Consider the following 27448-nt stretch of genomic DNA (forward strand, 5'->3'; position numbering starts at 1 on the left):
GGGCTCTGAGAGTCCTCCAGTGAGCAATACAAGCAGTAAAGTAGCCCTATATTACTGTGCAGATATTGCGACTTGCATTGTTGTGAACCTTTTGGCTTTACCGAGACCTATAGTCCGATTAGCAGATACCTTCGACCGGCGAACCCTTTCAGAGGCAGGACTGCCTGTGGTTTCGTCATACGTTGCTTACTCCCTTTGATTCTGTCACGGTTCAGATCGAAGGTACCACTGACCATTATAGCGCCCCAGACACCTAGCACCCTAGGCTCCCAGGGTCAGACCGCGACTATGCAGCAGATGTAGCAGGTTATCGAAGCCCTTAATACGAGGATTGCCTAGCTTAAGGCCCAGAAAGATAACACCCAGGCCCTTAAAGCTCTTAACGATAAGATTACCCAACTCGAGGCCGAGAACGGCAATATATAGTAACTCGTTAACAAAGCCTATAACGGCAAGCCCAAGGACAGAGCCAAACTCGAAGCACCCCCTAAGTACGGAGGCAACAAAGAAGGACTTATTAGATTCCTTATATCTATAAGGGCCTATCTCAAGTACTACCCGGATAAATTTGTAGATGAATCTGCCAAAGTTATATTCATCTCCTTACGGCTCGAGGGGAAGGTACTTCGATGGTTTGAACCCACCCTAAAGGATTGGCTAACCAATAGTACGGACGCTTAGGACGACTTCACTATTGAAATCTTTAAGTTATACGATAAATTTAAGAAGGAAATCCAGAAGATATTCGGAGACCATAATAAGAAGCTCCACGTATAGGAGCGACTTGTACGCCTAAGGCAGATAAAGTCGGCGGCTGCCTACGCTATATAGTTCCGCCAGGATTCACTTCGGTACGAGATCAATAACGAAGGTCTTATATAGTTGTTCTACGATAGCTTGAAGGAAGAAGTCAAGGATGAACTATATTAAAAAGACCGACCTAATACGCTTGACGAATATATCGCTATGGCTATCTGTATTGACGACCGAATTTACGCCAGGCGCCAGTAGCGTAAGGGATATAGAACGCAGCCTACATTCGTTAAGGCCAACGACAAAAAGAAGCGATAGTACCCTAGCACGTTATATAGCACCTACGCTAGTCCGATAGATATAGACGCCACCTAGCGAGAGGATAAGGGACGCAAGGACAAGTCCCAGGCCACCTGTTTTAATTGCGGCAAGAAAGGGCACTTTAAGCGGGAGTGCCGTAGCAAGAAGAACTAGAAGCAGGTGCCCGGCAAGGAAAATACTACGATCGACAAGTCAACCCGCGTAGTTGAAATAGCTGCGGCAAGCTATACCGAGGATGACTTCGACAATGTAGTTGACCAGGGCATGGCTGAAGGAAGCATTAACGGCTTCTCTTAGTCAGGAAGCGACAGCCCCTACGTTATATTCGAAGAACCTATTACAGGCTATAATATCGCCGCCGCCGTAGTATTATAACTCGCAGAGGGATAGGGATTCCAGCTGACCTAGAATAAAGAAGGTCAATAGAGAATACGACAATCGGATAACGAACCTATTGGCCCAAACCCTATCTTTCTCGCTTAACGCCTTTAGGAGGCCGAAGAAGAACAAGCCGAGCTCCGAACAATCACCCGAAGACTTGCAGAAGAAAAAGCTCAGGCTATAAGCCAATTGGAATTCGTCAAGGCCAAGCTAGTCAGGGTCTAGGAAGAGCACCACTCGAACTTGTAGGATGGACCGGCATAGGACCTAAGCCAGGATAGGGGAAATAATAGAATCAAGAACCCCAAGGCTAAATACCAGAAGGCCTAGAACCAGCAAAGACTCAAGGGGCAGGAACTATAAGATTGGGATACTTTTTGGAATAAGAAGCCGTATAACGGCGTCGGGGATAGCAACGCAATACGCATCTAGATTGGATTCGGCCTATACTACGAACCCCACAAACAAGACGCATTTCGACTCCAACCCTAGCGATACGACTACGTCTACATTCTATAGTTCCAGTGCATCGTATACAAATGCCGATATTATTTTCGATCAAAATTTGACAACGACTTTTGGCCCGATAGGCCTACCGGCCGAAACGGAGAACCTCAACCAGTCTTATAGGCTTAGGATACAGGAACTGGCGCCGACTAGTTCCTATAGAAGGTCGAGAGGACCAACGCATACAACAGAATCAGGGTGATACTATAAAGAACCCAGCCAGAAGACTGCCAGCGGTAGCCTAATAGCACTCGATAGTACAAAAGCCAGGATTGCTTAATCTATATACAAGCGAAACTCTAAGAACACCACGAATATAAGATATATATACGAAGATAGATGACGCCTCGCGAACGGCGAAAGGAAGGAAGAAAAGCCAACGAAATTCGACAATTATTCGAAGAACTCCCAAGACTCAGACCGCAGGACGGCAACCGAGAGGTATAGGAAGATAGGGACGCCTATCTAGATGCTTAGACGGAGTTAGGAAACGGCTTAGGGCCCTCCAAGGGGCCTAGAAACTACTAAACCTATTATAACGACAATAAATCCGCAGGTGTAGGAAGAACCACGCAAGGAAAAGGATCTACAACCTCCTAGCGAGTAAAAGGGAAGCTACTACGATTCAGAACGACAAACCCGATGATAGAATCTAGGTTATAGTATACTAGAAAGGATTCCAAACATTGGCATTGGTAGATAGAGGATCTTAGGTCGACCTTATCTCGCCAGCACTTGTCAATCGACTTAGGATCCTATAGAGGATCAAGAAGAAATAGCATATTGTTAAAGGACCATTCGACACCCAATAGGTACAATAGGAAACGGAACCACTTGAGATCGCAATAGAAGGAAAAACCACCAAAGTAGTATTTGACATTGTTAAAATAGGGCCTAGAAAGGACATAATCCTTGGACGCCTATGGTATCGAGACTACGACCCAGATATCAGTTGGAAGGGAGGTGGCCACCTACGACCTCGAGAATAGAGGCTGTATCCGACCAACTAGATAGGAAGCGCAGACGACGGATCGCAGCAGGGAAGATCGCCCCGGAAGGCGGCCCCTATAGATCCACCGTAGGAGACGGACAGTGCCAGGCAGAGCACTACGGACTTAGGAAGAGGTAGCAGTCACCAACAGCGAGAGTCAATAAGACCAGGCCAGAAACAACGCCACTTGCAACGACGCCCTCGTACGGCTCGGAGAGACATAGACGACACCGAGATCGCTATTATCTCGATCGACGAGACCGGAGAATTCGAATTCCAGGATTGGGTCACCTAGAGAGAAGCGGCCAGCATTGCGGCCGGAGACAAGTTCTCGTATTACCAGAGTATAGAGAAGAATATAGAAACAGGCAAGATCCTAGCAGAATACCAAGGACACCCGGCGTTCGAAGCGAAGCATCTTAAAGGGCTACCAGACCATAGACCTTAGGATTATAAAATCAAACTCAAGGAAGGAGCCCAGTTAAAGTTCTTTAAGGTATATTATACTAATAAAAAACAAGATGCTAAGTTAAAGAGATATCTTAAGGAGAATCTCAAGATAGGGCACATTAGACTATCGATATCACCGGCGGGCTACCTAGTCTTATTCGTTCCAAAGAAGGATAGGAAGCTTCGGATATATATAGACTACCGACAGCTGAACGAAAAGACGGTAAAGAATCGGTACCCCTTGCTACTTATCTCGCGGCTTTAAGACCAGTTGGCAGGCGCCCGTTACTTTACTTGCCTCGACCTTCCAATAGCGTACACCTATATTCGCATCAGGGAGGGGGATGAATAGAAGACAGTATTTCGTACTCCCTACGGCCATTACAAGTACCTTATAATGCCCTTCGGATTGACAAATGCACCGGCAACCTTCCAGGTGGTCGTTGATCATGCGATTCGCCTATTCCTCGACCGATTCGCAGTCTATTACCTAGATAATATTCTTATCTTCTCCAAAATACTCGAGGAATATAAGAAGTATATAAGGGCAGTACTAGATATACTCTATAAGCATAAGTTATTAGTTAACAAGGACAAGAGCGAATTCTATATTATAAAAACAGTGTTTCTTAGATACGAAATTTCGCCTGGTAGAATTAGGATGGAGCCAGCAAAGATCGAAGCGATTAAAATATGGCCACGACCAACAATAACGATAGAAGTATAAGGATTCATCAGATTCGCCAATTTCTACCGAATGTTCATTAAGAACTTTGGCGACCTTATATAACTATTACACAAACTCACGAAGAAAAATATCGAGTTCTAATAGGAAGCCGAGCATAAGCAAGCGTTCTAGAAGATCCGCGACACAATTATCGCCGATCCAATGCTCTAGTTACTAGACCTATAGAAGCCATTTAAGGTCGAAACCGACGTATTAGACTATACAATCGGAGGACAACTAGATCAATACAACGAACATAGGAAGTTATACCCAGTTGCATTCTTTTCGAAAAAACTCGAAGGACTACAGCTTAACTACCCTATCTACGACAAGGAGTTGCTAGCCATTATCGAAGCTTTTCAAGAATGGAGGCCATACCTTAATGGCATAACCTACGAAGTTCAGGTCTATATAGACTATAAGAACTTGCGATATTTCACTACCACCAAGGTGTTGAACAGACAACAGACTCGATAGGCAGAATTCCTTTCGGAGTTCAACTTTAAAATCAATTATAAGAAAGGCTTGGAAAACGCACGAGCAGATACGTTAAGCAGAAGGCCAGATCACTTCAGGAATAGCCAACTAGAAACCTCGCCACCATTACTTTAACAACAGCCAGATGGTTCCCTACAATACGCTCCCCAACCGATAGAAGATCTCGATAACGATACGCTTCCACAATAGGACGAAGATCCCGGCATATAACCTCTACAACCGTTTAAAGAATATTATACAGTCTTCAGAGAAGAACGGCTAGGGAAAGACTTCCAAGACCGAAAGCAGAACGACGTAGACGAAAAGGCAGGCATCTCTTGGAGAGATAGAGCGTTATAGTATAATAGCAAGGCCTACGTCGCACCATAGGATCAGGGAGAACTGATCAAGACAATCCATAAGTCGAAACTCGGAGGACATATAGGAATCGCCAAAACCACCGCCAAGGTTCGGCAACACTACGACTTCCCAGGACTTAGAACCAGAGTCAAGAACATTATATAGGAATACGACCTCTGCAATCGAAGCAAGTCGGCACGATATAAACCGTACAGGCTTTTAGAACCATTGCCAGTTGCAGAACGACTATGGAGTTCGGTGACAATAGACTTTATCACCAAACTACCGCTTTCGGAAGACTCGACTACCGGAACGAAGTACGATAGCATTCTTACTATAGTTGACCGACTTACCAAGTAGAGCTACTTCTTCCTATATAAAGAATCATGGTCAGCAGAGCAACTTGCGGACACGATCTATCGGCATATCGCATTAGTATATAGATGGCCAGGAGAATGGATCATAGACCGAGACACCAAGTTCGCATCGAAATTTTAGCAAGCGCTTATAAAGCGTTTAGGCATAAAAAGCAAGCTTTCAATAGTATACTACCCGCAGACAGATGGCCAGATAGAAAGGCTTAACCAGATCGTCGAACAATATCTCAGAACGTTCGTCAACTTCCAGCAAGACGACTGGGTTGATCTATTGCCAGCAGTACAGCTTATATATAACACTATACCAACAGAGGCAACAAAGGTCATACCGTTCTTCGCGAATTTTGGTTACGAAGCAAACCTATACCAGGGACCAGATATCACGGTACCTAGGGCAAAAGTCAAGGCAGAAAAGATATATATATTATATATAATATTAAAAGAAGAACTCGAGTTCGTCAGACTTAGAATAAAGGAGTACTACGACAAGCATCGGCTCGAGGGACCTCGCCTTAAGAAAAGAGACATAGTCTACCTCGTCTCTCGAAACTTGAAAATAAAACGGCCAAGCCAGAAGCTCGACTTCAGGAAGATCGGACCGTTTAAGATTAATATAAAAATCTCGATATCCAACTACCGACTTTCGTTACTACCGACGATAAAGCTACGTACTAACGTCTTCTATATCTCGCTCCTCGAACCAGCACCTAAAAACGCACGGGCTACAAAGGATATCGAAGCCGAGGACGAAGAAGAAGAGTAGGACGTTAAAGAAATTTTAGACTTGCGAATAGCCAATAGAAGGCTAGAGTATCTAATTAAATGGCTCGACTTTGGACTAGAAGACAACTTATAGGAGCCAGCGGAACACCTTAGCTACACGGAAAAACTAAAGGAATTTCATCGACGGAATCCAGATCGGCCAGGGAAGAAGAAAGCACAAAAATCTTCTCCCCGTAAATAGCTCGACCCGGCGGTCAAGCCACTCACATAGAGAAGGGGCGCAGATGGGATTCGAACCCACGACCTCCCAGAGCATTCGCCCGGGTATAATAACCAAGCTGCACCACTGAGCCATTTCATTTGGGAAACAGGCAACAAGAATCAGATTGAGAACCCCAGGCAGGAAAGAGCGGCTACAGGCAGCCACGCTACAATACGACACGCACGGCAGGCGCGACCAAGACCTGACCGCCACCGGCTACGAACCCGCACTACCTCGAACCTCGTCAACGGCAGGAGGAGAATCCCTGGACTATAGGAGCGCGTCAAAATTAAGGGGCCCTGACGAAACACCAGACCTATAAGGAACAACGCCAGCAGCCTCCCAGTCAACTATACCAAAGGCACCTAAGGCCTGCGCCTGACCAACAAGTTGCTGCTCCTCCGATATCGGTTCTAGGGAAGGAGGCCCATCCTCTTCTAGACTCTCCAGTCTATAAGCCAGCAATGATAAGCCGGTCTCTGCCAGGCGTTGGCGCTATTATCGAAGACAGGAAAGATAGCTTAACGCCTTAGCAAGCTGACGTTTAGCATCTATAATCGCTTTATCAATCTTGTCGCGAGCCGATAAGTTTGCCACCACTATTCTATTAGGAAGGGCCTAGCAAATACAAACGAAGAGGATACCTATAAGCGTTCGCAATGCTAGGACCACTGTATTTCTTCCCTATACGAACATAAGAAGAGCACTTGTCAGAACCAGGCACTATAATACAACGCCTATATGGCTTTGCGTTCCAATAACGTTCGCAAGGTATATCGGACTCCTCGCCATTGCGTTCAATCGCTATTATAGCAATACGACGTTCGAAGGCACGGTTTCGACAGGGCCTAGCCACTACTATGTCAGCTATAGCAACAGTGAAGGGAGAAGAATAACAACTTACCAGGGGACTAAATCAAGGGGGCAGTTGGCGCTAAAAGGAAATACAACGACGGCCAAGGTCTTTTGGGGCGAAAGACGTCGAGAAGGGGCATCGTGTTATAAACCAACCATATAACCCGACCTGGTGGGGCCATGCAGGTAATAAAGTTACCAATCGGAGAGCATGAGGCAGTAGATGCCCCACATAGACGCCGAGGGACGACAGCGTCCAGGAGCGTCCGTATGGACGCCCAGGGACGCTAGCGAGCACCAGCGACCATGGACGCCCGAGGACGACGGCGAGCGTGGGCGTCCACGGAAAAATAGCTAGTATATAGTCATTCGTTACAGAGGGCTCTGAGAGTCCTCCAGTGAGCAATACAAGCAGTAAAGTAGCCCTACATTACTGCGCAGACATTGCGACTTGCATTGTTATAAACCTTTTGGCTTCACCGAGACCTACAGTCCGATCAGCAGATACCTTCGACCGGCGAACCCTTTCAGAGGCAGGACTGCCTGTGGTTTCGTCACAGTTGACCTATATTCTCGGTTACCCATCTGCTCGTCGGGTAATAGGCCGTAGGCTTCGGCTGCCTCTGTGATTCTTTTGGTAACCACTATTTCCACTACCTTGCCAATGGTAGGAAGGAGCGAAATAGGCCTATAGCCTCCGGGGGTAAGGTAGTCAGCTGGGGTTTTACCAGGCTTTGGGAGCACTATAGCTATAGCCTCCTTTAGCCTGGCTGGCACCCATTGTAGTTCGAGGCATCTCTGGGTGAGTAGTGCGAGGATCCTGTACAATGGCCTACCACAGGCCTTCAATAGGCCTATAGGGAGGTAGTCGTTACCTGGGGCCTTCCAGGGAGCGGCCCGGGCAATGGCATCTTGTATGTCCCTAGCACTAACCACCTGGCTTATTGGGATCTTCGGTTCCCATGGCTGGGAAAAGGTGGGATCTTGGATGTTGGAGAGGTCAGCTGGCGGGCTTGGAAAGAAACGGTTGGCCAGGGCCTGGGCCTTCTGGGTATGGGTGGTATAGCCGTTGATAGCCGGGAGCCTAGGGGGGCTAGTAGGCTGGAAGCTCTTGCAACGAGCCCACCGTTCTAGGCTCCAAAGGAGTGATTCGTTATGACTGGCTTCCTGTAGGGTAGACCTCCAGGTCCTTGTTCTAGCCTGTCGTATAGCCCTTGAAAGGTCCCGGAGTCTCTGATTTAGCTGGGCCTTGTTATAGGCTGTAGGTGCGGCTTTAGCCATACGTTCGGCCTCCCGGGCCCCCTGGACCTTTTGTTGCACCTCGTTCGTCCACCAGGGGGCTTGAAATCCATTGTTAGGCTTCCTTCGGGGGGTGCTAGCGTTGGCAATCCTTGTAAGTTCTTCGACAAGCCAGTCGAATGCCTTATCTAGGCCTTCTACTGACTGGGTACGGCTCTATAGGCCCTGCGGGCCAGGGTTATCTAGGCCGCAGAGGCCTGGTAAGAGGGCTGCTTCGGCCTTTACCCTCTTTTTATCCATCTTTTTCCAGGACCAACCAGGGGGGGGTGGGGCTATAGGGGGGTGTTCGAGGTAGACCTCTACTACTTGGGGGTAGTGGTCGGAATCTCCCCTTTCTTTAATACCGTAGTAGGAGCAGGCAAGGTCCGTAGAGGCCCAGATTAGGTCGATAGTCGATGGGCGCCCCCGTTGCCTACCCTGTGGTTCCCTAGTTATAGTGCCCTTGGGGGTTACTAGCCTAAGGTCCCAAGAGGTGGCTAACTGGAGCAGGTTGTTGGCTTCGTTATCGTAGCGTTCGTAGTAGTCCCAGGCTGGGTGTTGAAGGTTGAAGTCCCCTGTAAGTATTACTTGGCTAGAGGGTCGGGGGTATTGTTGCAAAAGAGTAGCCGGTATTGTCTTGATTGCCGGGGGGTTATAGACCGACCAGACCTCGACCCCCTGGCACCTTGCGAATATTGTTGGAACACAAAGCCTTATAGGCATTATATTATAATGCCTGGTTCCAACGGCAAAATAAGATCGACCTAAGATCTTCTATCTACTAGTGCTAATGTCTAGAATCCTTTCTAGTATACTATAACCCAGATTCTATTATCGAGTTTGTCATCTTAAATTGCAGCGGCTTTCTTCTTACTCGCTAAGAGATTGTAGATCCTTCTTCCTGTAATGCAGAACGTGCTGTTGCGCCCGCCGGGAATGGCGCCCCTCCCGATCGGGTATGGCGCTCCGTCGGATTCACGTCCTCGCACGGTTCAGCCGCGCCCCTCCCGATCGGGTATGGCGCTCCGTCGGATTCACGTCCTCGCACGGTTCAGCCGCGCCCCTCCCGATCGGGTATGGCGCTCCGTCGGATTCACGTCCTCGCACGGTTCAGCCGCGCCCGCCGCATAAATAGCGGCCCTCCTCTCCGACGTCCCTTTCTCGTACTCTCGACTTTCTCTCCCTCCCATCATCGCCTTCGCTCGGCCCCCCCGCCTCCTCATCTGCTTCGCTCTCCCCCTGCCCTCTCGTCTGCAGCCCGCTAGCTCAATGTCGCCCGCGCTCCGATCCCCATTTCGCCAGGCCGGATGCCTCGGCCTCGTCCTTGCCCTCTTTGGCGTCCCCTAGCCGCCTGCCGTCGCGTCGCCAATGAAGACATTCTCGGCCTTTACGGTACATTTTGTCTATTGCAACTTTTGGCTCGATTCTGGTCTCGGCCTCGAGCTTCCTCTCCCCTTTGGAGCCACCCCAACACCCGTTTGGTTTCTCCCCGTCAGCGACATCTCACCTCGTCCATCCCCATTTCCCTTCACTCTACCTTCCAGAGTGCCTCCTTTCGCCCGTGGGATCAGAATCCATGCCTGCCTGGTAAGCCCCCCGTCCCCCCCTCTCCGTCCCCCCGCGCAATTTGCAAGACCTGCGTATCCTGACCAGTCACAGAACTCCTGCAGATATCGATTTCATCACATGCGGAGACACCAGGAGGCCCCCCCTCGCTTGGCGGATCCAGAGCGTCTCGCCGAGCGTCTCGGTGAACCCTTTTGGCCACAATCGGACCGAATGCCAGCGCAGCTGCGGCGAGACATGCAGGTGACCAGCCTGATTCCGAATGCGGCCTAATTCTGGGCCATACGCCGGCCGATGCGGCCGCCAAAACGATGACGTGGCCTTGCTGACGCTGCCGGTCGCCTTCCGCTCCCCCGACGGCAAGGCAGATCGTCTCTAAGAAGGAGCTGATTGGCGGAAACGACAGCGCCTTGGAGACGGCTCGGGGAGAGTCGGGGAGATTCTGCCTTGCCATGGGCGACGCCAGACATGGGACGAAAAAAGGAGGAGGCGCATGCAGACAGATGTGGGAAGGCGCTGCAGGAGACGACGGGCCAACTCCCGCTTCGGCTGAGCCGCTCTAGGCCACCCCCGGCGACGTCACACGGATCATGCCAGCCTCAGGTCAAGGGTCGTGATTCGTGGCGATAACGATGTCCTGCGGCGGCCCCTTTTTCTCAGGCTCCTTTCTATCTCGGCAATGGCATGATTGGCAGAGTTATGAGGGACCGGTGAGCCGATCCCTTGTTCCCGCGCCACCCGCGACCCCTGCACCCCCTGGGAACCGCATACGACGAGGCGTTTTACGGCCGAGCACGTTTCTCGCGAGCAGGTTTCTTGCGAGCCCGTTTGGGAGCGAGGGGGGGAAGTGGAGGGTCGGGGAAGCCAGGGAGGCCGGTTCCAGCCTCCTTACCGATTCCGAGGTCGAGTCCGCCTTGCTCCGCGCACGCAGTTATATTACGCTCGTTCCCCAGCACACCAGCAGTACCGAGATGGCCAGCTTGCACGCCAAATGCTTCTAGGAGCTGTTCTTACCACCTTTGGCATCTTCTCACCACTTCAACATCACGAGGCGCACGATGGCAGTCTGCCTCGACCGCCAGGTCTTTTACGTCCCTCCAGTGGTGGCGGGTCCCAAGCCTGCGAGCCGTCCTCCTCCAGTTCAAGAGCAGGGCCCCCCTGCAGCGATCTCTGGGGTTCCTTCGTCCCCGTCGCTCCTGCAGACTACGCACAATCCTCAACCCAGCAGTGCTGGGGGATCGCAGGCCGATGCTATCCGGATCCCAACCGACGACGAGCTTGATGATGTCGATAACCGATCCGATGCGTCTTTTGAGTCGCTTGACGGGCTTCTGCGAAAGGCGCGCAGCAAGGTCCAACCCGGCCGTATTTCTGATACAGGTATGTGCCTGGATCCCGTATTTTTCGGCCGGCCAACATATTGACTTGGCCTCAGCAGCCAAAGATGTCGACGCTGCTTCTGACGATCACAACGCGCCGGAGCCCTCGGTCACTAGCATGGCCGGTCCAGGCAAGGAATCGCATGCCTCGCCTATGGCTCTGCATACGGAGCGCCAACTAATGTGCGCGGGATGGTCAGGTCGTCCGTATACCACATGTCCCAAGCACGTGGACCCGCAGCTGTCTGCATTTTGCCGTCACCGTCAAAATAAGGCCCGTCTTACCACTGCTACGCTGCCGCAATTGGTAGATAGCCGGGCACGCACACCTCCACCGCCGGACGACGAGGGTAACAAGGGTGACGAGCCCAAGCCGGCCGATGCTGGACTGCCCCTGCCGCCGCCGCCGCCGCCGCCGCCCAACAGCCAAGTCGGCACGGACCACCGTCCTACCAACGAGCTGTGTCCTGCGGTGGCGGAGAGCCGGGCAAGCACACCCACATTGCCGGACAAGAGCACTAGCAGGCTCGAGCCAGCGGATGCCGAACTCGATCCGGCGGTTGCCGAGCCACGCCTTCAATGCGACGCGGCCTCCAGTCGTGGGGTTGATCCACAACAGAGGTCCAGCAGCTGCCGCCTCTCTCAACGTCGTAATTGCCGCGGCGACAGCGTTCAGACAAACGACCCAGGATATCGCCGTCCTCCCATTCCAGACGACGGAGGAGAGCAGGACGAAGAGAGTCCTATCGCGCCGCCGCAAGCGCAGGCGAGTCGGGCAGGCATGCCAAGTTTGTCCGGCGATGAGAGCGGCGACGAACATAAGCTGGCCAACACCGAGCCACCTATGCAGCCGTCCGCCAGCCAGGAGCGGGCCAACCTTCAGCGCGACAACGGTCGTCGTCGACGGCGACGTCGTTGCGATACTGACGACGAGGAGGATTGCTCTCCCATTGTGGGAAGGGACGCCAAGCAAGGCGAGGATAAGGATGCCGTCCAGCCGCCACGAGGGAAGCGCCGCAAGGTAAACACCTCGGCCCCTACAGCCCGCAGAGCAGCGCCCAAGCGGCAGGCGCGTCTTCCTTGCACCGACTCTCGATCCCTACAGGCTCAACGGTCACCACCAACCCAAGGTCCAAAGCGCCACCAAAGCCAGCGCAGCATTTCCAAGCCGCAATCTTCAGGGGCGGCGTCCGCTTTGGAAGAGAAGACACCCGAGGCCGCTTTCGCAAGCTTTGAGGAATGGCCACTTGAAGCGGTCCTCAAGCGCGTTTGGGTAGGCGGGACGGCGACGTTTCAGGTGGAGTTCACGTGGAATCCTTGTACGGATCATGGACAAAATGACCGCGCACCGGAAAGCCCGCAGCGCAAGCCATCCACAGGGAGGATTTCCTCGACGGCGCGCGCTCTCCCTTCAAGAGTTGTCTCCACGACTAAGAAGAAGGTTCAAGGCGGCAAGTATTTCGACGTCGAGGAGATTTTGGAGTGGCAACAGGGTGAAGAGGGATTGGAGTACCTGGTCAAGTGGGCAAGGTATGGGGAGGAGCATAATTCTTGGGAACCCGCTGCACATTTCGAGAAATGTCCTGAGTTGCTCGAGGAATTCCACCAGCGGGCGGGATTGTCCACGGCCCCCTCCATGTAAATCCCGAGCCAGACTCTAGTGCGGTTGAGGTCAGGTGGGTGCCTTGTAGTACTTCAGTTTGCTGGAATAGAGCAGATATTCATGCGTGCTTCATGTGACGTTCACACAGGAGGGCCATTTTGCGATGGATTGTGTAGAAGATGATCTGGAGCATAGTCCTTTTTTTTTCTTTTTCTTTTTTTTTTTTTTTTTTTTTAGTTTTTTTTAGTTCCTTCTTCCCGCCCACAACGCCGGCGGCTCGCCAGCTGCGGGACACACGGCTCTCAGGCTCACCGCCTGCCAAGGCGGATCGGACCGAGTCGTCGCTGCCAGACACCGCCCTGGGCAGTCCGCAGGCCAACTCGCCACAGCATTGATCACCTCGGAAATGATGGTGTCGTAGACCGGACCGACCGCCGCGTTGGACATGGTGACGGATTGCGGTCGTGTGAGCCCGCCGAAGCGTGGTCGGAATGGGTTATGGATCCCCGCCGCAGACTGCGCTGCACCCGTCGGCCCGTCGCCTTCGGTATTCCCCGCTGAAGCGCTTGACGACCTCCTCTTCTTGCTTGTTCTACGCTTAGCGATTCCGATTCGTGGGGTAAGTTGCGGTCACCCGCGAACCAGCCCAGCAAAGGGAGTTGAGTGGACTGCCCTGTGAGTTCAATGCACATGCAATCACAAAAGGCAAAGTGACGATGCAGCAGAGGAAGAGGGGAAAAGTAATCTCAAATCGAAGTCCAACCACTATCAATCTCCTACCCAGTCCGCACTTTGAGCGGTGTGCTCATCGGCCAGCGCCACACACATATGCACGTGACTGGCGGCACTGGAGCAAAATCCCCTGCATGAGCGGCGTGGGCTTGGGGGCCTTCTGCTTCAATACACTTGTTTCTCCCAGCTCACCGAGAGGATTCCGAACCCGAGCTCCGACAGAGATTCGAGAGCGAGCTGCTGCCACCAACAGCAGAGAATCACACCAAGTGGTGGACAGACAACCAAGACCTTGCTCGCCACAATGCCCGGCCCGCCCGCCGCCTTCCTCGATTACCACAAGGAGCCGGGCGTCTGGCACGTCTTTGCGGACCGGAAAATCTACCACCTCGACAAGCTGTTCTTCAAGCGGACCCTCCGGAGGCACGAGTGGACCGACCTCGGCGATGGCTTCCTGGTGCAGCCCACCGCGACCATACCCCAGCGGTACCGCACCGACACCGCCGTGCAAAAGTACCTACGCGAGCACACCAACATGCCGCTACCCACCATGACGACGTGTTTCGAGGACAACGGTGCCATGTGTCTGGCCATGGAATTCCTCCCCGGCGTGCAGATGGACGAGCTTCCCGAAGCACACCGGCAGGTTGTCGCGGCGGAGCTCGAGCAGCATCTCGAGACCCTCAAGGCCCTCCGCTCCGACATCCCCGGCGTCCCCGGCGAGCCACTCCTCATCGCGCCGCAGCGCGTCACGACCTCCGACTGGCACTACCACAGCTGCTGGCGGCCGCGGCCCGACCTCGGGGGCGGCGACTTCGTCTTCTGCCACAACGACCTAGGCCAGCACATCGTGCTGGTCGACCCCGCGACGCTCAAGATCACGGCCATCCTCGACTGGGAGTTTGGCGGGTTCTGGCCCGCGTGGTTCGAGCGGCCGTTTTGGACGCGCGCGGGGCCCTGCGGCGCGCTCGAGGGCGAGGAGGATGATGTCGAGCGCTGCCGCGCGTGGCTGCTGGCGAACTGTGAGGAGGTGGAGATGCAGCACATGCCGACGCTGGGGGAGAAGCTCACGACGCTGCCCATGCCGGAGTCACCGGGCCCTGAGGGGGTTAGTGAGAAGGTGACTGAGACGGCGAGCTGGCGGAATGGCCTCGCAGCGCGACCTCCGCCGCCGTCGACATCGCGATACCGATGAAGAGGACTATTGCCCTGCGGTAGGCAGCGAGGCCGAGCACAGCGACGAGGATGATGTCCGGCGACCGCTCCCCAAACGCCGTAAGGCGGCCACTGTCACCGTTGCAACCGGGGGAACCGCCTCTCAGCAGACCCGTTCAGATCGCGGCAACCCTTCACCGAAGGAGGCTCGGGGATCGTCCCGGCGCCCGGAGCGCCGGGGGAAGCGCAGCACTTCCCGCCCATTGTCGTCATCGGAAACCACCCTGGAAAGGGACCCTGAGACGGACAGAGACGCTGCTGCGACGTTCGAGGAATGGCCCCTTGGGAACGCGGTCCTGCAGCGCGTCACAGATGGGCCGTCGTGCCCACGAAGGCTACCCGGGATACCGGGGGGGTTTGAAATGTAAGCGGCCGGTCTAGAAAGCGCTGTCTTGCGCGGTGTCGTTGCTCCTTCGCTATCTTGCAGTCTGCATCGTAGGCTGGGTGTGCTCCCCCGCAGTTGATACACTTCGGTGTGTTGGCAGCTGGGTTCTGCCGGACTGGGCACTGGGCCTCGCGTTCTCTGGCTGTTTCGTCTCGCGTGTGCGCTCCGCAGCCGCATAGCAGGCATCGTGCCTCGTCTGCCTTGCAGAAGGCTGCGTGAAGGTTATGGGGCTGCCCTGAGACCCGTTAAGGCCCTGGATGTTGCACGTTCTGACGGACACTCTGCCGATGGAAGAGTCTATTGGCACACTAATAGCCTCAAGATCCTTTATGTTTGGATTTAGACACTGACACGAATCGTCATTCCTCCATAAAGAAGTACAGTACATGATATAAGCCCTAGTTTACCGACATTCTCCCTCAGACTACAAGCAAGATCCACATTCTCAGCTCTTCTGCGTTCGTGGCCTTCAACAGAGTTCCAGCTACCGTCGACCGCCCGCTGCATAAACTAAAAACTTGAGTGATTTGTGCACAGGTTTGCTTACAGGTTTACGGCCCCGTGGTCTTACGAACACGGTCTCCCCTCCTGTCATCCTGGATCTGCAAATTTTCAGAACAGTTTCGTTGTCAGAGTCAGGAGCGTCGAATCCAGCTCCTGTTGGCGGGACCGGGCCGCCCGGAGGAGTTGGCGGTGAGCTGGGAGGGCTTGGTGGCCGAGAGCTACTACTAGTCGACGAAGTTGCAGTGGATCGTGCCCGAGAAGGAGCAACGGACGGGCTCGGTAGGTCATCAGACTTGGGGCTAGCACGAGCGAGCTGGTTTCGAGAGCCTTCTTGGGCGCCATCGGTGGCCGGAGCCACGATTTGGGCTGCAAGTGGGCCATGTTGACTCGGACGCCGTGACTGTGCGATTGGGCTCTGTGGAGTGGACGAACCGGCAGGGGCGGGAGCTTCACATTACAATGCCTAAGTTAGTATGAAGACCCGCAAGAATATACAATGGCTCGAATGGAACACCAACATGTCACAGATGTCGTCGCTCTTGCCGCCCTCTGAGCTGCAGGGGCCGCAGCGGACGCGGGAGTCCGTCTTCGATTTGATCGAGTTGGAGGTGCAATGGTATGGGTTGGGCCGGTTTCCGGGCGACTGGGGGAACTTGGCCTCCAATAGCTCTGCCGCGGGTTTTCGAACCGCGCGGCTTTAGGAAACGTCACCATGTTGACACCACAATATACCTAACCTTATAGTATATCGTTCTCCAAAATGGTTTCCGAGCAAGGGTGAAAGATGACTAGTTTTCGGTTTCCTGCCCAAGTGCGGGGTAAGCTGGTGTGGTGTTTGGATGGCGACGGGCGAGGCTGCGATACATGTACTGAGAAAAAGCCAATGCCGTGTTTCTGTACAGTATGCCTTGGTCATGTGCTTGGGAGAGGCCAGCCAACGACTGCCCCTCCACACTGAACGGTGCCTTGGTTACACACTTCGCTTTCTGCCAAAACAGGACGATCAAACTACCCCAGAGCTGACACTGATATATGGGTTAGCTGGACTAACACGAGCTCGTGGGTAGGTAACCGGGCGTTATCTCGTAGCGCGTCGGTTTCTGGACTATGCGGTCATTCAGTTCGTACACCTCATATTAAACAAGTTAACAAAAGGACGGACCCCTTCACCAAAGACCATCCATCTCGGCCATCGCCTCCTCGTCGTCCTCAAAGCTTTTGCCTGTACCCTGCTGTCCGGGATCGGCGGGTGGGGCCGAGGGTTCCTGAACCGCATCCTGCGGGCGTGCGGCGGTGTCCGAATATAAGAGAAGCGTGGAAATTGCATAAGGCTGTTTGAAGCCCGTTCGAGTTCGGATACAGGACCTGGTACTCGGCAAACTGTGGACAGTGCGACGCGAAACACATGAAGAGGTTAGAAAACGCTTCATAGTAAGATGTGAAGTTTAATACAATCTCGTCTGAGTTAGCGGCTCGTGTTTGGGCGGTAAATTTCCCACACAGCGTACCTGTATCGTAAGCTTGACGCTTCCCCAGATCAGAGCAGCTATCGCTTCCCCAGATCAGAGCAGCTATCTCTGGGTTTGATGAGACGAACGTGCCGATGACTGCAGAGAATTCTCGCACAGACTGAAGGACGGAATGCAGCCGGGTAGCGATGCTGCGCCCGCGCCCGTGTTGACTCGAGTCAAGCTGCGCGGTGAACACGAGCACGGCATCGGCGTCGGGGATGGATTTTATTTTTTTGAGCGCCGTCCATTGGTCCTCTGTCAGGATTCTCTGGAAATCATCAACCGCCTCATTGAGCTGCTTTGCAGGCGACAGTGGTACCCCAGAGGATTGAGATACTAGAGTCAAAGCCATGGCAGCTATTGGGCTGCACGCATGCGAAAACACTGGTGAAAAATACGTGAATGCGTCGAGGTAGTTAGTTCACGCATTGGCGAGCTTTGTCAAGAGGCCGCTTGTGATCGATCGGACACTCTCAAATGAGAGAGCCCTACGGAGTGCAGCCCGACTTCATCCATCTCCGCTGGATCTCAAGACCAAAGTAGGGCTCGTGCACAAGGGGCTGATCGGAGCGGGGGGTCGGGTGGCCGGGGCTGCGCCCGAGAGCAGTGCTCGATTGGCGCTGGCTGTGCCGCACTTGCTGCACAAGCCTGAACGGTTCTGCGGCGCAGCCAGCTTCACCGTTTTCCTAAAAACGGACGACACTGATAGAGGAAAAGAGGCGCCCGTTTTCTGATCCAGGAAACCCCCTGTTTTTTGACCCTCTCCGAAAAGATAAGCTTTTGAGAGATGGATTGTGTAGAAGAGAATCTGGAACATAGTTGACTGTCCTCGCGTTGGCTGAAGTAGATGCACAAGGCGCAGGGGGAATTGACTTGATTGCCTCGAATGGGGAGAGAAAAGAGGAAAGCTAACGACAGGAGAGCGCTGACAGCTCTTAGTACCTAGCTGTCACGTGCGGAAACACATGAGCATGCCAAGGGTTGCCGAGGCCACCACGGGTCCAGCCCGTTACACATAGTCCTTTTCTTTTTTTCTTCTTTTTTTTTCTTCTTTTTTTTTCTTCTTTTTTCTTCTTTTTTTTCTTCTTTTTTTCTTCTTTTTTTTTCTTCTTTTTTTTCTTCTTTTTTTTCTTCTTTTTTTTCTTCTTTTTTTTTCTTCTTTTTTTTTTCTCTTATTTGGTTTTTAGTTCCTTCCTCCCGCCCACTACGCCGGCGGCTCCCCCAGCTGCGGGACACACGGCTCAGGCTCGCCGCCTGCCGAGGCGGATCGGGCCGAGTCGTCGCTGCCGGACACCGCCCCGGGCAGTCCGCAGGCCAACTCGCCAGACTCGACCCCAAGAGCGCGGCAGCAGCCGACACCTCCACCACCCCCTATCACCACCGCCACGCCGCACCACGCGACGTTTGTAGAGAGCACGCCTCGTTCACTGAGTCGCCGGTCTGCAGTTTGGAGGGAAGATAAGCAAGATGGGCCCAGTCTGCAGATGGCCTAGCTTGGCTAGACGCTTCTCCTTCCGAGCAGCCCGCCTCGAAGACGTAGCGCGAGCCTTGACGCACGATCACCCTAATATAGTCAAAAACTGAGCTCGTCGTTGTCCGCCTCTTCCCACACCTGCTCCGAATTGCATCTTAGCTGAGGGCATATTGTTGGAGGTGGCTGTGTCCGGCTTCGGTCGGCCGGACAGGTGTGGCTGATTAGTCCCAGCTCCTCCTGTGATTCACCGTCAGGGAACATACTTGTGTACCACGTCAGGCGACGGCTATGGCCGATTAAAACGGAGCGATATAGGTAAGAATGCATCGGAAATCAGTTTGATCACACTGAAGCCCGTAATTTAGCGCCGCGAATTCTCTCTACACGGTGCCCGCTCTCTTAGTTCCGGTGGGCGTGTCTGAATGCTTTATGGGGCAATTGACGGCGAATCAGAGGAGGAGCTGGGACTCATTCAAATTCGAATCAGTCTCGGCACATCCTCGGGACTACTGTATTAGGATAGATCGATTGCCCCACTAAGAAGTCGAAGACGACCAGCTCCTGGTGCATTCTCATGACGACGGCGGGCGGTAGTGCCGCGCTTACCTGGCGCTTCGGGCGTTGGGACGATCCCTGAGCGCCTCTCGATGAAGAGTCGCCGCGATCCGGACGGGTATGCCACCGATGAGGTCGTCCCGTCGGTTGCTTTTTCTCCCGTATGTCCCGCATCCGGGAGGCGTTCCATGCTAGCTAGTAAAAACGTCACACGTATTCTGTTATCCGCCAGTGTGATGTGTGTTGATGTCCCGGCAAGGCTGCTCGATTTATTTATAGCAAGCCCTGAAATGGTTGGCTCGGTCTGGTGTAACTCGTGATGTGACGGCGGCTGCCAGCCAGCTAGCCTGGCAGACCTCGTCATGCCCTGTCACGTGCCAATTCACGTGACCGACCACCGCGGTCCTTCTTCCCGGCCGCAGACGGCCACATCCTGTATTGTATTTTCTTCCTTTTCTAGCTTTCGATCTTGGGAATAAGGTAGTATTTGCAGTGCCCTGCGCCTCGCCTTCTTATTGCCTGCGCCCTCACACGTGACCAACTCGGCGGTGGCTGACTTGTTCTTGTTTGCGCTCTGAAACCATCCGCCTCTTATCCCCTATAGTCTGGGAAGGTCTTTACAGCCCTTGGAACAACCTCCCAAGGCTCTCCGTCGCGGTTACCTCCAATAACTTTGACTTTAGCCAGGTTAGACCTCTCTTTAGCGTGGCGAATGCTGGCAACTTTTACGAGCTTATCTGTGATCAAGTCTATTAGCATCAGTATGGAAGGAATATATAAAGTAGATCCCAGCGGAGACTTTATTATTATCCTTCGTAATCCGGGCGCGCCATTCGCGGAAGCCACCCCTAGCACAGCAGATACGATTTGGTTTTTGGAGGAAGCTCCCGCCGAGGATGCCCCCGAGGATGCCCCCGGCCCCGCAGTAGATGCAGAGTTTCAGACTACTAGCCACCCTGGCAAGACGAAAAAGAACAAGAAGAAAAAGAGTAGTAGGTCTTTTTCTGTTCCGTCCCAGGTGTTTTCCGGTATACCTCTCCGGAAGCTGAACCAGTCATCGAAACAGAAGCCATCGCAGTGAGGGATGAAGCTGCTACTGAAGTGGAACCCGCCATCGCAGCTGAAGCCGCCGCCATCGGGGAAGTCCTTGCCATTGAGGAGGCCTCGGCTGAGGAAGTTATCACTATCGAGGAAGCCCCCGTCGAGGAAGACCGCGCCCAGGAAGCTCCTAGCGTCGTAGCAGGAGAGCCTGCCACCGAAGCGGAATCCACTATTGAAGCTGAACTCATCGTTTCCGACCTAGATGATTTGCTAGGGGGTGGCTCCACGGAGCAAGGAGAGGACCAACCCATCTCGGAATCACCGGGGATATAACTACGAGTTTCGTCGAGGCACCTGATCCTGGTATCTCCCTACTTCAAGGTTACGCTGAACGGTCCTTGGAAAGAAGTGACGTCCGTCTCGGCTGACGGCTGCCGGCATATATTTGCTGACGACTAGGACCCGCAAGCATTCCTAATCTTGATGTATATCTTTCACGGCTGTAACCGACAGGTGCCTAGACTTGTCAGCCTCAAGCTGCTCGCAAAAATTACTGCTCTCGTGGACTACTATGTGTGAGAGGCGAGTGGCGTTAGGCGAGGCACAAGGGCACTGCAAAGGCCGACTCAATTCTCTAAAATCGCAAGATGAGGAGAAAAGGAAGAGAAGCTGGAAGAGCTCTCGCGATGCAGAGGTTAAATGCCAGGGCAGGTGGGGCACGCGCACTCAGTGGCGCACCTGCACTCCGACGGCAGGCGCCGTCACACGGCCTCAGATTTCAGCTTCCATTGTAGAGAATCACGGGTTTGTGGATTGCTATACCACCTAAATGACTCATGTCTATTTTAAAACTACTTAACGTTACACATCCCTTTATCTGTTTTTGGCTGCAGCCGCTATAACCAAAAATGACATCATAGTAAATAGATAACGTCATACTGCTAGCTGGAACTTACTTCGCCCTGCTAGGTATAGCAACCTCTGCCTTCCTCTACGTAGGTTATAAACTACTTGGTCCTCAGCTTCTTGAAGTACATTTCCCACTCGCATAGATTACCTTCGTGAATTGAGGGCGGCAGCATCGTTATAGCCTGTTGTGACATTGCTTATGCTCTGGAAATCCGGATTCTTGAACCAGAGGTCTGGAATCCAGGACCAGAACCCACTGCTTATGCTCTGGAAATCCGGATCCTTGAACCAGAGGTTTGGAATCCAGGATCAGAAATCACAATCTAAGATCTGCAAGGCCTACATCCAGTATTCATAAAACGGCGTTTGATATCCGATCAAGACCTACTCTAAGCAGGCACCTCCACTTCTGCAAACAGCCATGGAGAAACAGATGCTAAGCGCAGAGCTATCCGCTCCAGAACTGTTAAACGACTCGGGATATAAAAATTGTTCCCCACACAAGCAAACCCGGAACAGAGATAGAAGCGGCGAAAACTTCCGGAAGCGATGGAAAACCCTTGTTAAAACTGGACATACGCTTCATCGAACTTACGGCGCCAGGATTTATTTTTCGATCTCTATCCCTAGGACACGGAGAGACTTCGTCTTTCGCTCAGATAAGGAAGTCTTGCCTATTATGCCAGGTAACTTGGTATGAAATTTGCCCCTTATGTTACAAAAGCGACTAATAGCGACTAATAATGAAAGGAAACAATGTATCCCCGACCAGTAGTAGTCACTGGATATATGACTGAAGGTGCTTGAGTATCATGGGATTCCCCATTCCTGTCATCCTGTTCTCATGTTATGTCATATACGTGGTCACGCTCATGTCATGGCTCTGCTCCAGTACTTAGGTCTGGTTGCACGCCCACACCTGTCATTTAGCTCTTGCTCTCGTCGTAGCAGTATGATCTTGTATATACGAGCTGAGCAGACCTTGGGTGGTGCCCATCATATTGAGAGTTCATGGGAGTAGGGACAGCAGATTCTTACGAGGTCCAACCAGTAGTTAATATAATTTTATATTTGGCTCCGATTTTACTTGAGAGTACTCTGGAACGAGATGTCCATATATAAATCTACGTAGGAAGTCCGCGCGTAGGGAGATCCGCTCGAATGCCTGATGGATCAGCGGAGGCTGGGGCGGCACATCATCATCACTTAGATCGACATCCTGCTCCCGAGCCTCCATAGGCTGTTCAACGCATGCCTACGACAAGGATACTGCCCCGCGCACTTTAGGGACGCAGTTACGGTAGTCCTCCGGAAGCCAGAGAAGGACGACTACACACAACCTAAAGCGTATAGGCCCATCGCGCTCCTAAACACTTTGGGAAAGGCCCTAGAAGCGGTTGTTGCGAACCGGCTCGCTTACTTGGCCGACGTCCACCACCTCCTTCCTAGCAGACACACCGGGGGTCGGAAACTTGCATCGACAGAACACGCCATGCACTTTCTCATCCAGCGGATCTACCAAGCCTGGTCCGAGGGCAAGGTGGCATCCCTGTTGCTACTCGACGTGTCCGGCGCATACGACAATGTCTCGCGAGAACGCCTGCTCCACAACCTCCGGAAGCGCCGGGTCGACCAGAAGATCGTGGGTTGGGTGGCATCTTTCCTTAGCAACCGATCCACAACTCTCAAACTACAGGAGTATACGGCCCCATCGGCGCCTATCCAGACCGGAATCCCGCAAGGGTCACCCGTCTCACCCATCCTCTACCTGTTCTACAATGCAGACCTCGTCGAAGCCTGCAAGACAGAGGAATCGGAGGCGGTGGGCTACATCGATGACGTGTCTATCCTAGCAATAGGGCCAACGGCACAACGAAACTGCAAGACTCTCAAAATCGTCCACAGAAAGGCCGAAGAGTGGGCAGCGAAGCATGGCTCCCAGTTTGCTCCGGCGAAATACGAGCTCGTCCACTTCACCAGAGACCCCAGGGCTAACAGCACACACGTCCTCCGACTGCCTCACGCCACGATCCAGGCTTCGCCCTCTTGCCGGTACCTCGGCCTCCAAATGGACACCAAACTCCGTTGGCACTACTGACAAGGTCGAAGAGAAGGCCACGCAGCGCCTCTCTGCCCTATCGGCCCTGGCCTCCTCCACATGGGGCACCGGAGCAATCAACCTGCGGCATGTGTACCGGGCCATGATCGTCCCCCAAGTGCTCTATGGCTGCTCCGCATGGTTCACTCCCGGCAGCCGAGGCGCTGCCATGATTTCTGCGATCCAGAGGATTCAGAGATGGGCAGCCCAAACCATCACCGGAGCCTTCCACACCACGGCAGGAGCAGCAGTAGACGTGGAAGCACATATGCTCCCGGTACGGCAGCTGTTGGAACAAACCGCACTGGAAGCCACCATGCGCATCCGGACTACCCCTCTATACGACGACATGGCCACCCCTCAGGACAACAGCTCTCCAAGGAGGGCCGTTCGAAAAGGCAACACACTGAGCCCCCTGGACCATCTTTCGGATATCCTAGAACGCAAGTACCAAGTGCAAGCTGATCGCCTTGAGAAACGACAACCGCACGTCGTACCGCCTTGGTGGAACCCACCGTGTGTCCGCATTGCCCAGTCTGCCAAGGACGCCATCCAGGAACATGATGCTACAGAGCTGGGTACTGTATGCCTCTACACCGACGGAAGCTCCATCGGCGGCCACGTCGGCGCAGCTGCGGTAGCACCAGCATTCCAGGGAGGCACCAGCATGAAGCGGATGGAATACATAGGCCTCGCCACCACGTCCACAGTATACGCAGCCGAGCTCAAGGGGCTAGCTCTGGCGCTACAGATGCTGCTTGATATATACGGAACTGATAACCGCCCCGGCAAATGCGCCATTTTCACCGACAACCAAGCCGCTCTCCAAGCGATGCGGGACCCCAGATGCCCGTCGGGCCAGTATCTCTTGGCTGAGGCTATCCGAACATTCGATGAGCTCCGGAGCCATGGCTGGGATATTCAGTTCCGTTGGATCCCGGCCCACGTAGGCGTGCCAGGCAACGAAATGGCGGACCGGACCGCCAAGGAGGCCGCAGGTTCCCACGTCGAGATGCCACCAGGACCACAATTCCCGAGAATCCTTATGGCAACCACTAAAACCACCATCCGCCAGGCGTTGCGAAGCGAATGGGAGAAGGCCTGGGAGATCGCCAAACATGGCAGAGAGCTCTTCCGGCTCGGAGCGCGGCCGGGCAAAGCGACGCTTAGCACACACCGCGGAACACACAGAGCAATTAGCTCGGTGATCACACAGATGCGTACGGGCAAGATCAGCCTGCGGTCCTATCTCCACTCCATCAACAAGGCCGATACAGACCAATGCCAATGCGGCCATGGACCGCAAACGGTGCGGCACATTCTCCTCGAATGCCGGGACTGGACCCACGACAGACAACGGATGTGGGCGGGCAGGCAACCATGTGTGGACGTCAAGCGCATTCTCTGCAGTCCGACCATGGCGGTACAAGCAGCAAAGATGATCCTCAGAACGGGACTCCTGAAGCAATTCAGGGCCGTTCCGTCGACAGTGCTCCAATACACCTAGCGTTGATGCGCAAGAATCAGTAGACAGAAGCAGAGGAGGGTCAGGAAAGGCCTGACAAGAGCAAAGACATGGAACAGATAGCAAGACTGTGAGTAGAGGGGTAACCACGTTCAAGGCGGGGACAGCAACTCCTGTAGGAACGTCGGGTTTCCAGCTAGACAATTCCTGCAGGAGCGGTGTGTCTCCGGAAATGAGGAACGAGAACACTCGCTCCTCGAAAAGAGAAGTGGGAGCACCTGTATTTATAGTTGTACGCTGCATAGCTGCCGCTAGGGCGGCTGGGACAGCCTATGAATTCCACTCCACTCCACTCCAGAACATCCTAGGACCAGGTATGTCCTAGAAACGGAATGTCCTAGGACTAAGCATGTCCTAGGAATGGAACGTCCTAGGACTAAGAATGTCCTAGGATACCCCCGTTCCTAGGATATATTCGATCCTAAGACTAACTAGTTGTCCTAGGACATGTTTAGTCCTAGGGCCCCGTGTTCCTAGGACCCTGTTCGTCTTAGGACAACAAGCTAGTCCCAGGACATATCTCAGCATGATGATGATGATGATGATGATGATGATGATGATGATGATGATGAGGAGGCGCGTCACAGGTTTGACCAGACATCGAACATCTACATCTCAATTGACAGACTGCCCGCCCTGCAGTTCCTGAAAGCTCCATCTTGTAAGCGCTTCCTCCTGTGATACTGTGGATACATGGCTGTTGGACTTCCAACAAGGGCACTCCAACGTTCCTCCGGATATTCTCTAATCAATGGCTGCGTTGGAAGTCTCGGAAGTCTCCTGGACTAATAAGCCCGCGCCAGAGTTGAGAGAGGAGGAATCTTGGGCACAATTTCTGGCTTCAGCCAAGACAGCATTTCAGTAATCGCAACCATTGGTACTGTACATGTAGAGTCGGGTAAGTTACAGATTAGATGCCTGCCTTTTCTAGAGCCGGAAACGGCTATTAACTCCCTGGAGTATTTTAGTCCTTCTGAAGCTGTTACCGAGTTGCTATCTCAAGCCGAAAATAGCTCCCCAAATACAGTCTGCTGGAGAAACGCAGGGTGTAGAAATAGAATATCGTCAGGAGCCATTTCTGGCTCTCGCCAAGAGTCAATAGTTGCGCTAGCAAGCAAATCCCGTTGTTCCCAGAGAAGCCGTTTCCGGCACCAGAAAAAGCAGGGATTCAATGCGAAGCCATTTCTGGCTTCGGAGATGATCCATATACCCAAGGCGTAGAAATAAAACACTTCTAGAAGCCCATTTCTGGCTCTCGCCAAGACTGAATGGTTGCGCTAGCAAGCAAATTCCGTCGTTCCTAGATACACAAGAAGCCGTTTCCAGCACGGAAAACGTAGGGATTTGATGCAAAGCCTTTCCTGGCTTCGGAGATGATCCATATACCCAAGGCGTAGAAATAAAACACTTCTAGAAGCCATTTCTGGCTCTCGCCAAGATTCTATCGTTGCGCTAGCAAGCGAATCCCGTTGTTCCCGGTGAAGCCGTTTCCGGAGAAGCCGTTTCCGGCACCAGAAAAAGCAGGGATTCAATGCAAAGCCGTTTCTGGCTTCGGAGATGATCCATATACCCAAGGCGTAGAAATAAAACAATTCTAGTGTGCCAGCGGGATGGCCCGCGGCGGGGTTGGTCGGGGGCCATCCACCGAAGCGTTGCCAGCCCCTCACAGCGTCGTTCCCACATCGCCAAGGCTGCGTGCACATGTGACCAAGGCTACGCACGCCGTGCCGTCACAGTCGGCTGAGTAGCAATGATGTATGGGGGCTTAAGGATCCCATCGTTACTGGAAACACTGCTCAGTGACGTCCGCAGTCTCTAGAGATGAGGCTAGTGGTATCCGTGGTTTCTGGAAACTGCGGCTCAGCGGCGTCCGTGGTATCTGGAAACGCGGCTCAGCGGCGTCCATGGTATCTGGAAACGCGGCTAAGCGGCGTCCGTGGTGTCTGGAAACACGGCCATAGGTAGCCTTATTTGCGTAAGTCTCTAGAAACGCTGCTCGATAACGTCCGTAGTCTCTAGAAACGCGTCCAAAGTGGTGTCTATAGTGCCTGGAAACAAGGCTTGGTGGCATCTATGGTATCTGGAAACGCAGCTTAGGCTAAACTCAAGTTCCTAGTAACCACTAAGAATTCCACGTTAGTTACCAGTAACCGTCTAAATCTTTACATCAGTTCCTAGTAACTCCAAGCGCCAATTGCCTCGGTTCCCAGTAACCTCAAGCGCACAGTCGGTGGTTCCCAGTAACCGCCAAATCCTTACCTTAGTTTCCCAGTAAACCTCAAGCGCCCGACACTGGTTCTTAGTAACTGCCAAAATCTTTACGTCAGTTCCCAGTCACCCGCAGTGACTTACCCCTGGCTTCTAGCTACGCGCGCGCTTGTTTCAGGGGTTTCCGACAACAGAGGTATGGCATTCGCCGGAGGATCGGCGTGTCTGGCCACATGTTGGGCGCCGCGGAGGCCATCGTCGGCCCTGGGAGGTCCGCACAA

The 27448-nt window shown here is 53.2% G+C and overlaps 4 protein-coding genes and 1 pseudogene across 5 annotated transcripts; 2 read left to right on the forward strand and 3 right to left on the reverse strand.

The window, feature by feature from the left end:
• Nucleotides 1-6343: 6343 nt before the first annotated feature.
• Nucleotides 6344-6420, reverse strand: B0T15DRAFT_t191 (annotated as a pseudogene). Its single transcript has one exon. The product of its transcript is annotated as a tRNA-OTHER (tRNA).
• Nucleotides 6421-10467: 4047 nt separating this feature from the next.
• B0T15DRAFT_259805 (uncharacterized protein) lies at nt 10468-11152 on the forward strand. Its single transcript, XM_062863311.1, has one exon. It carries the CDS (start codon nt 10661-10663, stop codon nt 11027-11029), a length of 369 nt encoding a protein of 122 aa, XP_062718737.1. The 5' UTR covers nt 10468-10660; the 3' UTR covers nt 11030-11152.
• A 2722-nt stretch (nt 11153-13874) lies between these two features.
• On the forward strand, nt 13875-14999 carry B0T15DRAFT_259846 (uncharacterized protein). Its single transcript, XM_062863312.1, has one exon. It carries the CDS (start codon nt 14047-14049, stop codon nt 14935-14937), a length of 891 nt encoding a protein of 296 aa, XP_062718738.1. The 5' UTR covers nt 13875-14046; the 3' UTR covers nt 14938-14999.
• Nucleotides 15000-15669: 670 nt separating this feature from the next.
• B0T15DRAFT_259862 (uncharacterized protein) lies at nt 15670-16916 on the reverse strand. The gene is made up of 3 exons (XM_062863313.1): nt 16365-16916; nt 15890-16293; nt 15670-15826 (listed from the first exon to the last, which is right to left on the reverse strand). Exons 1-3 carry the CDS (start codon nt 16558-16560, stop codon nt 15812-15814), a joined length of 615 nt encoding a protein of 204 aa, XP_062718739.1. The 5' UTR covers nt 16561-16916; the 3' UTR covers nt 15670-15811.
• Nucleotides 16917-17397: 481 nt separating this feature from the next.
• B0T15DRAFT_365518 (uncharacterized protein) lies at nt 17398-17709 on the reverse strand (the record flags this gene model as incomplete). The annotated part of the gene is made up of 1 exon (XM_062864171.1): nt 17398-17709. A coding segment is annotated over one exon (312 nt), but the record flags the coding sequence as incomplete, so codon positions are not given.
• Nucleotides 17710-27448: the final 9739 nt, after the last annotated feature.

Source organism: Chaetomium strumarium, assembly GCF_033439665.1.
Source record: "Chaetomium strumarium strain CBS 333.67 chromosome Unknown B0T15scaffold_6, whole genome shotgun sequence".
Taxonomy (NCBI): domain Eukaryota; kingdom Fungi; phylum Ascomycota; class Sordariomycetes; order Sordariales; family Chaetomiaceae; genus Chaetomium; species Chaetomium strumarium.